The following is an 18,247-nucleotide window of genomic DNA, read 5'->3' on the forward strand; positions in this document are numbered from 1 at the left end:
AATGGAAAAGCTGTTGCTAGCACCCTCATGAGTTCATAATAAATGTGATGATAGAAGATTTAAAAGGTGTTCATTTCTGTTTGTAAAAGCCACCTTAGTGGTGTCCATAACATCAAAAACCGAAGGCCTGGTGCACAACAATTCCCTATACTGAACTACCTACTTAGGAATCCTGTACAGGCCAGGAAGTCCATCTGTATTTATAATTTTAATAATCCAGTCCCCAATTCCTGGAACTGTTGCTGAGCAGCACCCAACAGAAGAGAAATTTATGCACATTGTTATGCATGCAGTTACCCTGCTTTTCAGCACAGACTGCCTGCATAGCTGAGACATTTAAACAGAGGAGATCATCGTTTTGTCTCTTTCTAACAAAGCATACAGACCTGGAGGGGTGAAGACAGAGTATTAGTATTCAAACAGGTAGTGACTTCCATTTGCTGAAACACTTCCCAGCTCAAACAGCTGCCATTCCAGTGGTGCTATCCTCCAGCAGAATCCTTATGGATCAAATTCTCCTGCCCTTGCTCTGGAAAGAATTTTTTCTATGGAATGCCATGCTTTCACTTCCTCCCCACACGTTCTTGCTCAGATGTATGAGAAGCATTATTTGTTTCAGCTTTTCCCTATAGTGGAGCAAAAGTTAAAACATCTATGTGACAAAGTTAAAAAAGTTAAAATTGTATGTGTAGATTTTAATTTGTTTTTCAGCTCTTGGGATTCTCTACAGGTGAAAACATGGCAGGCAAGAAACCAACCTTTGAAATAAGAACTCCAAACTGTACACCCTCTTATACCAAAGGCAGCACAAAATTATTAATTCAACCCATGTACAGGGCACAAGGAGCAACAGGTGAAGCAAAGCAGCCAGTTCCTGGGATAGAGAATCAGAGTTAAGTTGTCCATTGCAGGCAAATCAGGAAAGCCAACAGCCCCAGAGACAGCAGAGATTTCTCTCTGTACTGCAAAGCCTTCCAGACACGCTTTTCAGGAAATTAATTTTACCTATTTGAATGAATGAAATGTATCTAAAGACATTAACCTACCCAGAAATCATGTCCAGTTGAGAAAATCTTCGGTTGATATTCTTGATACAGAACAAGGATGGTCATCAGTTCTTTAAATTACACCCCATAACACCTTATGTCAGGAAAACCCAAACTCCTCTGATTTCTGCACCCAAAGGTGATAAAATTCAGTTAAAACATTTCCCTGCGGAATCTAAGCAAATGCAAAACTGAGAGCTGTGCTCCAGCACTATTTCCAGAGAATTTTCTTTCACTTTACTTCATCTTCTTCTTTAAAGATTGTGCATTTCTTATTATTTTTATGCTTATAAATTGCACTTTGGTAAATTTTTAACAGAAAGGACTCTAATACTATTGTGCATTGGTCTGCCTCTAGAATGAAGTAAATATAACACCTGAGGCACATCAGGCAAACCTGGCACTGCCACTGCAGAGGTTTCACTGCCTCCCCCAGTAGCACCACTGAGCTGAACTCAGTGGATCTGGCTCCTGCTGCTCTGGCAGCAGCCAGGTTTGCCAGAATGCCCTTCCAAAACTGAAACACAAAGATTGCTGCATACAGCTATGAAAACACAGCATTACAATATTAGAATACTGACCTTTGTACTAAATTAAATTCACAGCAACAAGAACAAGATCTGTCCAAAACGCTGTATTTACAATATAATAATGAAACATGGCAGCCTCAGAGCAATTGCTACAATGAGGTTTTTTTATCTTTTCACTGGTAAAAGCTGATCACAGTAGGAGAAACATTTTACATAACTTTTTACAGCTCTGACATAGCTGTGCTGCCTTTTAAGTGCATCAGGGGTACATCTTGTGTAGTAAATGCAGACCATGTGGTTGTACACAAAATAACTTTTTATTTGCCAGTTTGGGAACAACTCTGCAGCTGTAGGATCCCATTTCCTGTCCTGAACAGAACATGTAAGACAGCATCCAAAGGCCCTGAGCTTCAGCAGTGGATATGCCACTTGGCTAAATATTGTACTTCTAAGGAAATTAATCTTGAGTGTTATTCATGGAATGCTTCTAAAATTTGAGTCACGAGCTCATACACTTGTGAGCCATCTGGAAGCATTTCCAGGAGATGGAAAGGAGATTTAAAGAACTGTAAACAGTGTTAATTACACAATGCCCGTTTTACTTTTTTCCATTGCAAGGAAAGAAAGAAAACAACCTTAAACTCTTTATATACAAAATGACTGTAATTGAAAATGGACTGCTTAAGAATTTGCATGCAATATCAGGAGATTAATCAAACTTCAGTGACTGACAGAATTCCTCCTGGTCAGCACTACCAGAAAAGCCTGTGGCAAGGAAATTTTCTGGCACTGTAGTAAAGAACTGTCAACAAGAGAAAGCACAGAACACTGGATTTTTGTTTACATTATCAAAACCTAATCAAAGAAAACCTGAAAGAGATAACTTAAGACAGAGACAAATGAAGCAGATTTTCCATCTATTTTCACATTAAACAAATCAGATATGAAGAATTTACTTTCCATTCTGCTGATATGAATGAATTTTATGCAATTTGCCAAATGCCAGTATCAACATTTCATATTCCAAGACCAAGATTTCTTGTCATTAATACCATGGGTGTTGGCCTGTGTGCCTTTCAAGAATCCATCTGAATGGAGGGACATTTGCAGGCACCTCACAAAGTAATTAATCATTTAAGATCAAACCCCAGATTTTATTGCTGCAACAACAGGCTACAAGGAAACCTGCCTCTTTCTACCCCCACTAATTAATTACCAGCCATGCTGAAGGGAAAAAAGTGCACAGCTCTTTAGCATATTTATTTCGTTTATTAAAATTAATATGCACAAGATGATTTTTACCTGTTTTCCTTTATCCCCTTTGGACATAAAGATATGTTTGCATTTGTCCTTAAAAGCAACCTTTAGAGCCTGTGTTGGGAAATACTGTGTCACATTTACCAAACCTCCAGTGCCAGAGATTCTACAGAGAAAGAAATGGATTTTTAAAAATAACTAGAGATTCTAAAATTTCCAAAGTTTATACTACACCAACGATATTATAAAATATCTCTTCTATTTGGTATGAGCTGCAACAAACGCCAAAAACTTCCTTTTCAGGTCTTTCCTTTTTCAAGTACTTATTTTTGCAATTTCTGGATTTATTTTGAAACTTATGAATTTGGTGTTAGTACTACAAAATCTCAAAGCTATCAGAGAAACATCAGTAATATGAGAAATAACCTAGATTTTCAACTTTTTTACTTGACCCATTTCTAGGACTAGGGATAGCAATGGGAAGTGCAGGAGAGCAGAGTATTGACAGGGCTGTGCAGGCACTGCACTTCTGAAGCCTCCCTGTGCAGTTTGGCTGACAGAAAGGGTGCTCACACTCCATCTTAAAGCAATACCTGACAGCTTCCACAGGTATCAGAAACTCGGTGGCACTTCTAGAATTACATTATTCTTCTAAATTAAAGAAAGGGTTGTCCTGGACATGAAGATAAACAGCTAAAACCACTGCAGAACAGACTGCTTGCTTTGCTCCACGTTCCTTCTTCCATCTACCAGGCAATCTAATACCCAAACCTCAGGTATTTTAGACTTTTGGGAGGTGTAACAGACTAACTCTCCCATCACTTGATTTATACACGAGGAACACAGCTAACACACTACTGCTGTGATCTGTAGGCCTCGGACTGAAGTACTGCTGCTCATCTGCTGGGAACCATAAATCCTGGAGAAAGCTGATTAGCAAAGTCTTCAATCACAGCTTGCACTTCAGGCCTAAGACTTCTGCTGCTTGGAACGAAAGCAACTGCTGAGTGATGAAGACAAGCTGTGAATCACCCTGTGAGCACTGCAAGCATTTGATTGACTGTTTTAGGACTACCCCAAACTGTGCCATTCACTAGTGAAAACAAGATCTAAAGATTTGGCCATCAGAACCCATGAAACTGAGTTTGCTTTCCACTTAAACCTTTTGATCCCGTTGGTTAAAATGAAATTCTAGTTAAGCATTTTATGAAAAGCACTCATGAAAAACAAGCAGAATAAAATAACAAAACAAAAGAGAAAATACATTAAGTAAAAAAAGAATAAAAATTAATGCTTTACTGTTCTTTAACAAATATACATTTTTATTATGAATTAAAAATAAGCCATGTCCATGCACATATTAAAACCACCCTACCCGCCCCTTCTTTCTTTATGTCTTCAAAATTGCATTTTAACAAATTTAAGTATTATTTATAGTTAAAACTCACGGAGTCAAATAAAACATCAACAGCACTAGAGTCCTTGAGTGTGCAGGAGAGCAAAAGTGGTAAACTATTAGTTTTGTGAGGCTAAGTGCCAGGAATTGTCTAAAATATTTCTCTCTGTTTTGATTAACACAATGCTACTGAAAACATTCAGTGTTTTTCAGGCCCTCAGAGATGCAAAATTTTAAGTAACTGGAGAACTCTTTTTTTCCTCCACCACCAATTTCCATGTTCATACTCTGAGGATCAGCTTATCATTTTATGTTGCATATTGTAAACTGAACAGCACTCTATGTTCAGTGATGTGATGTTTTCATATAATAAAGTTATAACCAGGATAAAAAAAAAAAAGTGACTATATAAAAATACGAACTTTGGTTCTCTGAAAATAAGCATTCAATTGATGAGCTCATCAGAAGCACCAGTGAAATTTTGACTGCGTCATACCACAAGGTGATTTTTTTAAACCATTTCAGAGATGCCCCATGGGTGACACCCAAATCGAGTTCATTTCCCTTTATATGGGATGCTTTAGAGAATGAACACCACCATGCAGGATGCCTGAGTGTGCAGGAAGCTCATCTATGTAGCTAAGCCAAAGGACAGTTTAAAGGCCAGCTCCACAGCAGCTTCTGTCACTGAGTCATGGAAACACACGTAACACTCCTGAGGTTTGGGATGGGGAATGAACCTCCTGGGGGAAAAAAAAGAAAGAAGAAAAAGAAGAAAATCATCACAGGTGTTATTTTTTTTCCTCCCCAAATGGTAGATTCTGGTTGTACTGTGAGTTTTCTGCTGGAAATTAAAACAGGCTGCTGTGTAAGACAGTTGGCAAATTTTAGTGTCTGTCCTGCATTACTTTACCTCTTTCAATGCAGTGGATTTTTAAATGAAATTATTCTCTACTCAAGTTTTTTTAAGGCTGTGTAGGGAAAAAAAATCTTCAGGTTTTCAGGATCTTCTGTGTCTGTTTGCAGCAAGCCAAGTTTGTGGGCTACAGGCTGCAATCAAGGTCTTAGGGAGCAAGCCCCAGGACTCACACATTTACTAATTTTTAAAGGTAGTAACATCTGGGTAGTTACATTCCCACATATTAATCCAATAAGCTCTTCTAGAGAAAGAGCTAAGATAGAGAAGCTGTTAATACCTGTGCACTATAATTATGTTTTAAAAAGATATCAACAGTAGCATAAACTTTCTTAAATGTTTTAATTAAAGATTTAAATTTTTCCACACAAACTGCAGTTATGTATATTCATAGTGGGAAACAATTATTTTTCTTTCTCTTTAACCATTTTTCTTCCCAATGAAAAAGTTTTTTATACTATAACAGTAATTATAACTGTCACTTTATTTGTTTATGTCATTGACTCAGTAGCTATTAAAGGTGGAAATTCACATCAATTCAACTTCCCAGTCCCTTTAAATTAAAGCTACCTCTGTCAGTCACCTCAAATATTTCTGTGATGTGCTACAGTTAAATTTATTTTTAAATAACACAATGCCATAGTCAAAATGAAAAACTGGAGGTGAAATTTGTCTTTACACTCACCCCACAACCCAGTAGTTCATTGTTGGTGGTGGTTTCTTCTGGTCAGTCCAGTTTTCCGGAGAGCACTCAAACAGAAGTCCGTATTCTTTTACCAGACCTGGGTCCTCAGCTGCCTTACTGAATTCTGAAATCCCACTGCCTGCCTTCTTCTTTTTCTGTAAAACAGCTGGTGAAATGTTAGCAGAGAATGAGACATTTTGACATAAACACGAGCAAATACAACCATGTGATTTGTGCAGGACCCTCTGATGGATGACTCTGCTGTCAAAAGAACAGGCTTAGAAGACATAACTGACTTGCTTACATGATTCTTTTCCCCACAGTTTTGTTACTTTGGCATCAAAAAGCTTTTCCATTGTTACACAAGTTGGAATTAGACGCATGCTCACTTTTTTGACTTTTTTTTCCTTCTAGCTAAAGACCGTTTTTCTAATAAGACATCTGAGTTACTACAGCATTTTTAAAAAGTGTGTTACAACAGTTAAAGCTCTCATCTTTCTTTCTCTGTGTGCCTCCCTAATTAAGAACTGTGATAGTAAAAGTCTACTGAATAAACTTGGCCAGGTAGGAATTTCTTTTTGTAAATAAACAGCTGAAGCACTTTGCCCAGAGCATTTTCTGACTCTTTCTCAGTATGAGGGCATAAAAGCATAGAAAATAAAGATATTTTTGTGTTTTCTCAAGCTTTTAGAGCTATGTTTTGAGTAGAGCTTTTGAATAAACCTTGCAAAGTTCTGTTTCATCTCTGGATCTGCCAGTTAAACACAGTTGCTTCAAAGGTGAAAGAAAAGGTATTTTTAGAAAACAGCTCAAGGAACTTCTGTGTGCTATATGCAGATGCAGAAACCACATTGCTCAATCTGCCTACAATACTGAAGATGTAGGGGATGAAGATCTAGAATACACAGTCAAAACATCATATTTTAGGGTTTAAGACTACTGAGCATATTTTTGCACAATTTAAGACCTACTCAAGATTCCTGTACACATTTTAAAAGTTAAATTGTGAATTTTCAGTTCTCAAAAATTGAGGCAAAACTAATTATTGATCAGTTTACAGTAACTTCGCATTACTGGTACAGTTCTCTGGATCCTAAACCATAACAGTATTTAGCAGATGACAAAGAATACACAGTATAATAGTACATTTATGTATTTGATTTTTTTATAATGTACTGTGAACAAGGCAAATTTCTATTTATTCTTTAACATTCTCCTTGTGCCATAATTCAGCCTGCCAATTTCAGCATTAATTGCTGGAGCCAATCTGCAAAAAACTACAGCAAATCTGCTGTAAGAGACTTGTCCAACAGTTATTTCTGGTTCTCAGTTTTTATGGCTTGAACTATAAAATGTCTATTTAGCGGCTGTTGCCAAAGGCAATTTGATGCTAAGAAATACTAATTTATTCTCTTCTGCCTGCTTTTAGGTTTCTACATCTCCCAACAAAAATGCCCAAAATACATGGCTCATTGCCAAAGTCCTACTCAGCCAAACCTCAGTGTCATGTGACCAATCCACCAAATTATCACTATTTTTAACACTTGAAAATTCCCAGATTTACAAGGCACACGGGGATTGAAATTACTTCTTCAGTAACATCAAAGAGACATTAAGAAAAACTATACTGCTATTTGCAAACTTGCCTTCATTCAATTTGTACTGTTATTTCCCCTTTTCTCACTTTACTCACTTGAATTGTCACTTTAGGATCTAAAAAATACAACTGAGAGTATTCCACTTCAGTTTAGGGTCTGCAGACATGCAAATACAGCTGCTTGTGAACCACTGAAATTACGAAGTGAAAAGAATCCTGAAATACTGCATTGAGAATGTGATTGGACAAAGAGAAATCCAAATTTCCATACCTCTTTCTTCATGGACTGCTGGAAAATGGAATGAATTGAAAGGCAGCACTGGTAGAAATTCTCAATTAACTGAGGGTGGATGGAGCCACCGAGCTGTGCTACTTCCTTGTGAGTTGGAGTAATAAAGATTCCTTGCATTGTCTCCAAAGACAGATAGTGGAAGAGGGTGTTCTCAGGACCAGATGTCAACCTTCAAAATATTGGAGAATTCATTTAATTAAAATAATTAAAATAACTTGCAGCTTTTGTTTCTTAAGGCAGAACTGTTTTTCTAATTACAGTAGGGTACAAAATGGATACAGGCACTCAAAAGGTTCCTATCTCCACACCAAGGAAATCCTGCTGATTTTTTATAAATACTTAATTAAAAAAAACCAACAAATCTAAAAAACTGTGCTGCTAGTTAGGCATTGCATTTGTGTTCTCAAAAATTGCTCCCAAAACAGGAAAGTGAAATAAAAGCTTTGTTCATTGTACGTCTACCTAGAGATAACATGGAGGCACAAAGCAAATATGTGTGTGGTCCAGAAACTTCTGCTTGAAATTCCAAGGTCACACAGATGTGGGACAGGTGTGCACAATACTGGCATATTATTCAGAAACAGCTGTCTTTTACTGTATTATTTCAAATTTTTATGTTTAATTAAGCTCTCAGTTTAACAGATTCAATTCTGATAATCTTTGCACAGCAAAGCTTTGGTTGGAATAAAATAATGAGGGGACTTCTGTGATTGGTGTATATTCAAAGAACAACCCAAGCATGGCCTAAAAAAATAAATACTCAATAAAAATTTCTTACTTGATAGCATTAAGAAGTTCTGTATCTTTCTCTGAAGAGTTCTTTTTCAGGCTTCCTGAATGAAATGGGTTTGGCAGGGTGTGTTTTTTCCTAGTGGCCTGAAGAACAAGCAGATAGATGAAGTAACAGAATATGCAGCTGAAGAAAGAACAGAATCCAGCCAAACCAACAGAAAGGACAATGTAGCATTTTGAATAAGACCCAGTTATATCCATTTCTATAAATGTATTTTATAGTCTATTTTAGACTAAATTGGTTAGAAGCATTTGTACAGCTGTGCAACCATTAGTTTTGATGGGTTATTTAGGGGATATTCTCCTATTAAATCTGCTTTTTTCAACACAGCTGTGCCCACTTCAGTCATGTGAAATCTCCAAATATTTACAAGCAATGATAAAATAAAGAAGTGTGAAGGCTCTGGGTCTGACTCAGAGCTCCCCAAGGCAGAAGAATTCTTTTCTACTGAATTCAAGGGACTTACTCTTTTTATCATGCACTTTTAATAAAAGCCACCTTGAGTTTGAATGAGCTGCCCTGTCCCCAAGCCCCCAGAAGCTTTTCAATTCTCTCTGCCTGTTTCTCTGACCTGCTCCAGCACAGGCTGTGCTTTGGTGCTCTCCTCCCCCACAGGCCCCTCGCTGCCCTGCTCGGCTGCCCTGCTGCTCCTCGGGGGGCTCTGCTTCCGTGGGGTGTGGGAAGTGTCCCCAAAGAGGCTCCTCTTGCTCCCTGGAGTCCTCCCAGCTTTGTAGGAGCTCTGGAGCTTGCTCAGCATTGGTGAGGTGCTCAAGCTCTCCAGTCTGTCCCGTGCTGCAGGAAGGAACCAGTCAGCACAGGCTAAAGGTGGGATGGAGGGAGAATCCAGCCTTTCCTCTATGCTGGCGTCTATTCCTTCCAGCTGGAGTATGGTTGCTTTGACCTGGTCTACATAGATGCAGTCTGGTCCTGGATTCCCAATAGCTCTGGATGCACAGCCCCCTGCCTCCAGCAGGACACACAGGACAAAGTGTCTCTGTAAATACAAACAAAAAAGACTGCTTACAAACTCATCAGCTGTTTGCTTTAAAGGAAGTCCACATTTAGAAAACCAAAACCAGACGTTTCTGATGTGAGCTGTCTGAAAAGACAAGATTATGAAGGTAGAAACATTTTCAACTGAAGTGAAAAGGCATAAATATAATGAGAATTTGTATTAAACTTCACAAGTGTTGTAGGTTTATAAATAATGCTGCTCCCTGGGAAATTCTATCCCATGAAACAGCTACAATTTGATTATTTTGAAAAATTACCCAACAAAATGCATGTAAAGTGTTGATCTACTGAACAGACAACTCACAACAGCAGAAGAGAGCCTCAGAGAATGGACATGCTGCAGCATTAACTCACCAAGCCAACTATCAGTAAGAAATATCTTGCTTCAGGTTCCCTGTATCCTGTCAAACTCGACTCCTCGCCCGGCTGGAGGTGATGCTGTGGGAACACTTCCCGCCAGATCACTAACTGCCCAATCCTCTGCTCTGCTGCCAGGGCTAACAGGCAGTAGTGCTGGCAATAGAAACCCACATCAACAAGGTCTTCCTTTGGCAAGTGATTACCAATCAAGTAACCCTTAATTAAACACAGAAAAGGAAGTGTGTTCAGTGAGAATACAACACCACCACGCAGCACTTCAGAGTACTTTTCATACAGAGATATCCCCGCTCCACGTGCACTGAGATCTTCAGGTTTCTGGCCACAGACTATCTTTTTGGTGTAGTTGTACAACACTGAGCTTTAGGCCACTTCTAAGTAATCAAAATATAATAAAATACATATATAATATAATATATATATAATTATATATATAATATGTATGTAATCAAAACTAAATACAAGCAAATCAACCATCAGCATATATGCAAGTTATCAGAGGTGAGCTGGGCTTTCCCAGCTTGCAAAACAGCTACACTATTAAGGTGTTTGAATTCTCATTTAATTCTCTCTCCAAAAATAGAGAGCTTTCACTGGAACTAATAAAATTTCCAAAGAAAATCCATAGTACAGTGGCTCCAGCACTAAGGGCTTTAATGTTGAAGTGCTGAGATAGTAGATACTGTGCAGTAAAACAATTGCCTGATAAAATCCTAAAAATGCAAATTTTTTTAAAGCAAAGGCTGTTACCTTCCTCTTCGTACTATTGACTACACTGTCTACATTTACCAAAGAGAAATAAAGTTACAAATGAGGCCAAAGTGAAAAAAGCTGTCAATACAATTTCTCAAGTCTTGAATTTAAAGACAGATTCAAGATAGAGTACCTGCTATTAAAACATGGGAATAAACAAGAGTTCATATTAGAATATCCTACAGTTTCATTTGACCTTACTCTTACTGCTTTATTACTCTCTCTTTCCAATCCTTGGCTTGTACACCAAGAAATTCCAATTTTAAAGAAGTATTTTTGTTCTTGCTGTTCATTTAGTACATAGCATTTCCCAACACTGATTTTTTTCTGTTAGGGTATTTGAGCTTTAGGTCTGTCACTAGAAATCAGTCACATATTCACTTCAGACTTGTGAGATTCTGAAAGACTAAACCAGATTTCTAGATGCATTTTCCTAATGTTTAGGTCTTAATCATTAATACTACCTTGTAAAAGAGACAAGAACCCAGGATCACATATAATCTTCTCATATCATAATAATCTTCAGACTGTTGGGGAGGAAAAAAAACATTGTATAATTTTTAATTCTGTGTTTTTATTTTATTTACCAAATGCAGGTGAACTAATTCTGGTCAACTGTAATTAGTACTTCAATACTTTCATATCTGACCACATCTTATTGCCAGTACAGCAGTTAATACTGAGCAGTTAAGGGAAATACCAAATTTTTGGCCTCCCTCATTGAATTTTGTGTGCTTACAATTTTCTCTAAAAATTTCACCTCAAAATAACTAGTTTCTACTTATGTGTTCTTATGTGTTCATAAACTTTGTACTTATGTGTTCATAAACTATTTTTGTTAGGATATGTCCATTCTCACAGTTAACAGCAAAGTAGCTTTAGCATAACTACTGACACCAGGGGCCCTCCTAGAGTAAAACTTTAAAGTCAAAGCATTTTTTTCCAGTCTTTGACATTTTACTCAAAAGATTCCCAGTCATTAATCTTTTAATGCCCAGTGCTCTCCCACTGGCAGCACTGTTTTTAGACAGATATACTGTATTTTCAGTTAAGTAGGTGGAATCAGTTTCTGTGCAATGAACTGTTGACTTATAAACACTAATTTCTGTAATCATCTAACTTGTTCAGTGCAAGGATTCTTTTGAATAGAATTTTAGGGTAACTGTTCTGGAACATGAGCTCAAGAGAGCTTTCATTACAAAGTAAAGCTGAAATGTCAATGTGTTTACACCTTGCACAGCTAAGAGTTACTGAAGTAAATTATATTACTATCATCTTCTGTAGCAATATTAAAACTAAGCAGAATTTGTAATTGCCTTCTGTAAACTGGAAAATTAAATTCTGATCCATAGATGTTTCCAAGTTTGTACACAATTGCTTGGGAAGGAAACTGTTGTTTACACAAAGAAGAAATGTAACAACAATCACCTCTGTGATTTTTGTAGACATCCTATGGATTTAAATTATATTAAATCACAGATTTTCAATGACCAATCCTATAGGATTATAATATGTTATAATATTAAGCATGGAGAAAAATTCAAGATAAACTGCTTTGATTCCCAATTCATTAAAATAAGTTGATGGATTTTGCTTAGAATAGTCTTTGCTTAAATAAACCACTGAATGTGATGCAAAGGCAAGGAGATACTGTGCAAAGCAAACAAAAAATAAAATTTTTACCAGCTCTGCAAAGTCAGCTGCTTCCAGATCACTCAGTGCTGTGTCAATTTCCATCTGAAATAGTAAAAAAAACCCCAAACTTTTTAAATAAAGGTTTCCAACACATTAATTTCCAGTAATAGCACATCTTGCTCTTTCTTGCTCATCTCATCTGGGGATTTGCAAGTACAAAGTGACTGGATAAAAAGCTGCACCTATTTTTTATTAGCAACATCAAATATCAAGAACACCTGGAGATACCAGAATTAAGAAAAATCCTTTCTAATTGCTGTCTATTGCCCTGTTCTTTGAACTGTGCCATTTCTCTGCTTGTGTGCCTCCTGAGCCGTGTTGGTACAAAGGAGATGCCACTCTTACTTTCAGTGTGCTTTAAAACATCAGGTCTAGAGACAAACCTGGAACACTACTGCATCCAACTGAGTTTTCAGAAAAATCTTTTATCCAATGTATTTAAGTTTTTTGTCTCTATGGAAGTTGCCAAAATTCTCTCACACATTATTTTTGTTCTACTGGAACTACTTTAAGCTTCCTTATTTCTGTAACTGCAAGAGCTGTTGGTAAAATCAAATTTAACTAAGAGTACTTTTCTTGGTCCTAGGCACTGAAACTCATTACATAAATGTGCTGCTTAATGAAAAGAACCTAAATCACGTGGTTGCAAACTTCTTGAGCTGTGTTAACAGGCTGTCTCTAATTGAAATACAGCCAGTTTTCAAACAGAGAAATGTCAGCAAGTCTGTTGGCACTCAACAACTAACCATCCACTCAGCTTTTCCCCAGTCAAAATTTAAATGGCTTTCTGCCTGAAGAACTAACATTTTTAGTTTTATATCCCTTATAGAATAGAACAGCCCTTCACCAAAACACTAACTGAAAATGTCATCTTCTGCAACAACAACACTTTTCTGGCAAATGGGAATCATCTCAAAGAACTCTGGAAAAGTGATGTCTGTATTTTAAGTATCAATGATGCTGTTTCCTAAACACTTTTATAACTTACTATTTTGTAAGAAAAAAATAGCCTGCAAGCTAAACTGGAGACCAAAGCACAACACAGCCTCTCTACAAAAACTGAGAAGTAAGAAAAAAGCATGGAAAACCCCTCATCAAAAAATCATAAAAAAGCAGTAAAAAACCTACAGTTCAAGGTGGAAAGAACTAAATAATGATCAGTCTGTGACTAAAGATAAAGGAGAAGACAGTTCTCCTTTAAAGGAGAAAAGGGAGAAAGCCACAATAGCAAAGAGAAATCTGTTTGGAAACAATGGCACAGACTCATGTATTTTAAACTGGAATCACAGATACTAAAGTAATGAAAGTGAGGTTTATGACTGGCAGCTAAAATGTTATTAAAGTTGTAATTAAATGTTATTTACTGTGATCCACCTTTTGTCTCACTACTGCTTACAGCACAGCTCAGTTTCTAATATGGAGGTAACCTGGCACAGTGAAATGGTACAGAAAAACTACCTGTCTGGCATCAACTAATGACATGTGGGTATTTATTTTGATTCTGCAACACCCATTTATAACTCTCCTAAATTATGAGAAGTACATGGGCTTCTAGAATAATATTTCCTGCCTGCCAAAATACTTCAGTGGTTAAAATCAAACATACAGCTACATACCAGGGGCTGCTTTCTCTACTATTCCTAGGTAACACTGAAGTCACCAAACTTGAGTCACACTCACAAACTGCAATCCTGTGGGAATGCTGGTGTAGCTCCAAACCTGAATTTTATAGGGAAATGGACCATGGGCAAAGCAATTAGGTAAATCAGGCAGGAGGAGCAGAAGACACCTGCACTGACTTTTTGGCCTGTCATGGGCAGGTTTTCCTGGAGAGATGTGAAAAGGACAAGACCTTGACTTCCTGGGGCAGCGTCAGCCAGCGCAGGCCAGGGAAGCCGCCCAGGAACAGAGCGCTGCAGGGATCCTGCTGCTGGGCACCGGGGCTGCTGCTGGGCTGGAGCCCCGCGGGACGGAGGGCACGCTGGAAGAACAGGTTGAAAAAATGATCCAGGCGAGAAACATTTTCCACCTGGCAAAAAGCACTGGACAAACATGAACTCCAAGTTAGAATAACACTGAGAAATGTGCAGCTTGTTTATATAACCCGCAGTGATATGCAAGCTTCTTTATAGCACAGTGATACATTTGGGTGTTTTTTAACATGGAAAAAAAACACTAGGATGATATCCAGGCAGTACCTACAAACAAAAAACAAACTAAACCAGTATGGTATTACCATAGAGCAGCTTAAGGTGAGTGAAATATCAGTCTCATCCTTTTGGAAACTGAGATTTGTTCTTTTTCATTCACTATGGCATACACACATTAACCCTGAGTTAAATTCAAGAGTATGGGTAATCTACCTGGGCAATTTTATTTAAGTAACAGTCAGACTGACAGTCTCCTGGGTTATTTCCAAATGCAGAGAAAGACACTCACACTGCCAAATGGAGTTTGGCACTCTAGATACTCACTCTGGAGAAGTCCAGAGTGTTTGTTAAAAATGTAACATTGACACGTGTGTTTTACAGATGCTTCTGACATCCACAGTGACTTGGATTACGGGAATGATTTAACCTATCAAGGACAAAACTTTATGAAGTGACAAAGCCTGCTGAAACAGTGTCTTACTAGTGTTAAGACTGAAACCAAAAGGCAAGAACAACAGAATTCTTGTTTTTATACAAGTGTAAAGGAACATGCCAAGAAACTCCCTGGAAACATGAAAATTAATCCTAATACTTGTCTTTTTCAGTGAGCACCAATGAAAAATGAGTGACTGAAAAGAAAATACTTCTGAAAAAACTCACCTGTCCAAGGAACTGTACATGAATGTTAAAGTCCTGACAACATTTTCAATCATGTTCCTCAGCTGATAAAGTGGCACACTACCAAATAAAAATTAAAACATACAGTTATGGTTATAACATCTTTATGATGCATAAACAGCCCTCCTAGAACATGTAAATACATAATATTACTGATGTTATTCAGCAGTCTCTTCAAAGAACTTGTGTTTTCGAAATCCTAGGATATTACTCTTTTCTTATTTACAGATATTTCCAGATCTTATTCTATTCAGAGGAAAAGAGAAAGAAATTACAACAATGGATATGTGAAAGATGTGAATAAAATCTATCAAAATAGTGGAATCACAGACACAAAAACTAGTGATACTGAGTACATTTTAAGCCCTTTCTTGCCTTTTTTGTTAGAAGAGGACACAAAATAAATTTGAGGACACAAAATTTAAAGGAAAACAAAACTTTTCCTTTGAAACTCACTTTTCTTCAGGAAGGCCAATTACGAGCAACTTATCCGATTCTTTCCAGTAAACAACTTGAACCAGTTTTTCACATAAGAACAGGGAGGAACTAGAAAAATGAAACCAGAAGTATTTCTGTTAACACTATGAAGTTATAAGGGAGCTGAAAGTCATTTCACTGAACTAAAAATCCTAGTCACTGCTACCCACGACAACAAAATTCCCCCAAATCAATTTACATCCAGGCTGAGTACTCCACCTCAGGCATGCTGTTGTAGTTAAAAAAAGTTACTGCCTAAACAGGTTGAGTTGCTCTGGTTTGTCTAGAACTTGATGCATGACCCATGTTTGCTGTACATGTATGTATAAAGTAATAAAAACAGTAATTACATTTCAAACATTTTACCTGATAATCTCGGTACCAGTAATACTTTCCAGTATGTCAGACAGTGTGAGAAATATCCCTCTCACACTTTTCAGTTTTTGGGATGCTTCAGATATGGGGTACTGATAAATAATTTCTTGCTGTGAAGAAAGTTAACTGTTAGTGAAGTAAACCAAAACCAAAACCCCTCCAAAAAATCCCCACAGAAAATAAAATAAGTATTTTTTACTGTGGTAACAACTGTGGTTTTTTCCAAACATTAAATATTTTATCATATCCTTTCATATGGCATTGAATGAGCAGTGCACTGCATGGGCATACTGGAAAGTTCTAAAAGGCACATGAATGTTTCTGACAGTTTTAAATTATCTATTTTATAGAAAAGCATGACTTATTTAGATTAATTATTACATGGAGAAATGTAAAATGATGATTGGTGTGGCTGCTGCATCTTACAGCTTTAAGTACACTGTTAACACATCTGATGCCAAGAGAGAGGAAGAAATTCTTTGCTGTGAGGGTGCTGAGGCCCTGGCACAGGCTGCCCAGAAAAGCTGTCGATGCCCCATCCCTGGAAGTGTCCAAGGCCAGGCTGGATAGGGCTTGGAACAGTCTGGTCCACCAGAAGGTGTGCCTGCCCATGGCTGTAGGGCTGGAACTGGATGATCTTTAACATCCTTTTCAACCAAACAATTCTCTGATTCAAGTATTTGTACAGTTCTTTCAATGTTTAAATTCTGACTTAAACCATCATCAAACATACAGCTCTTCAAAACTAACATAGAATATGAAAACTTAAGTCTCTCTGTATAACCCTACCTGGCTGCTTTACATGGATAGCATAAAACATAACTGAAGAATATGGTCAAATTTTAAAATACACCTTTAAGATTTCTCATGAAACATCTCACAAAATACACAAGTCATTTGAATCTAAAGCTCTATAGAGATAAATACCTGTGAGATAGCTTTCTTTTTATAACCATTAAAAAAAAATTCTTTTATTCAAGCATTAAAAAAAAATTTGTATTATTTCAGTAGCTATAAAAATATAGTAATAAGCAAACATGATTCCCCCTCATTTATTCCTTTCTGTCAAATCATGATGGGCCAAAAATAATGCATGCAATATTAAGCATATCCACTGCAAAGATTATAGTAAATTATCTTTCTCCACAAACAAATGAGACAGGCATGATTAACTTCCCTGTTTATGTCACTAATCATATTCAGCCAGTGCCAACATCCTTTAGAAAATTTTCCTTCACAAAGAATGCAAAATTTTGTTACAGAAGAACCTGACAAACTCTTCATTCATATCCAATTTAATTAACTCTATTTATAAATACTCATTAGTGACAAGGATCTTTTTTTCTAGAATCAATCCCTCAACTGAAGAAACCCTGCTGTTTTCTAATTGAAGCACTGCAAAGGGCTAGAAGGAGCCTGTTCCCCCCCCTTCCTCACTATGAACTGGGGCCTTCACCCAAAATTTGTCTGAGAATGATCTGAACACATTCCCAGGGAAAGAAAAGCCAACTGTAACAAATGGGCAGAACTGTTATCATGTATGGATATATAGTGATTTAGCAAGGGCCAGCACATGCCACCGAATCAGCTGTCTCCAAAGCAAGCCCAAAGGTCACAGGCCAATGACAATGGGATTAATAAATACAAGTTCCTAATTTCTTAAAGTGTAAATCCTCCCTCAACCTAACCCCCAAACCTGGACAGAATCTTCTAGTAATAACAGAAGGAACATGAACACTATTCCTTTTAATATATGCTATTGCCAAAATCAGGTCAAAGATGTGAGTGTTGCACACAGCTACAATTAATGCGCAATTATAATACCCACCTTAAACTAAAATATAAAAAAAGACAGGGTTGACCTTACTCACTGAGAAACTGTTACCATAGGGACACCCCCCACAGGCATACAAATATCCCAAATGATTCCCAATACTACTTCCCTGCAGAGCTGAGCAGACAGAGCTTACAAGTCTTAAAGCTCATTAGTTCTATTTTAGGAGCCAAAAGCTCACAAGTGGAATACTTATTTACAAGTTCCAGTTGCCACAGTTTACACGGATGTGATCTGCATACTGTGCCTCCTCTGGATATGGGTAAAGCAGCTTCTTAAAGAATCATTATATTTCTATTGTGCAGGATGGCTTTGGTGTACCGTAACTTCATTTAAACTACTGCTTAAACTGAATCTGGGACAGGACATCTACAGTATAGC

The 18,247-nt window shown here is 37.4% G+C and overlaps 1 protein-coding gene across 1 annotated transcript in view; it reads right to left on the reverse strand.

Moving 5' to 3' along the window:
- Positions 1–3,899: 3,899 nt before the first annotated feature.
- INTU (inturned planar cell polarity protein) overlaps positions 3,900–18,247 on the reverse strand; it is a 34,369-nt gene continuing 20,021 nt past the window's right edge. The window contains exons 5-16 of the mRNA XM_021541627.2: positions 16,024–16,142; positions 15,637–15,726; positions 15,163–15,240; positions 14,205–14,394; positions 12,341–12,394; positions 11,122–11,184; positions 9,881–10,102; positions 9,084–9,506; positions 8,498–8,595; positions 7,699–7,888; positions 5,831–5,985; positions 3,900–4,972 (exon numbers count right to left, since the gene is read on the reverse strand). Coding sequence (XP_021397302.2) covers positions 4,861–4,972; positions 5,831–5,985; positions 7,699–7,888; positions 8,498–8,595; positions 9,084–9,506; positions 9,881–10,102; positions 11,122–11,184; positions 12,341–12,394; positions 14,205–14,394; positions 15,163–15,240; positions 15,637–15,726; positions 16,024–16,142 — 1,794 coding nt within the window. The 3' untranslated portion in view covers positions 3,900–4,860. The remainder of the gene's footprint in view (positions 4,973–5,830; positions 5,986–7,698; positions 7,889–8,497; positions 8,596–9,083; positions 9,507–9,880; positions 10,103–11,121; positions 11,185–12,340; positions 12,395–14,204; positions 14,395–15,162; positions 15,241–15,636; positions 15,727–16,023; positions 16,143–18,247) is intronic.

This window comes from Lonchura striata, chromosome 4 (assembly GCF_046129695.1).
Source record: "Lonchura striata isolate bLonStr1 chromosome 4, bLonStr1.mat, whole genome shotgun sequence".
Taxonomy (NCBI): domain Eukaryota; kingdom Metazoa; phylum Chordata; class Aves; order Passeriformes; family Estrildidae; genus Lonchura; species Lonchura striata.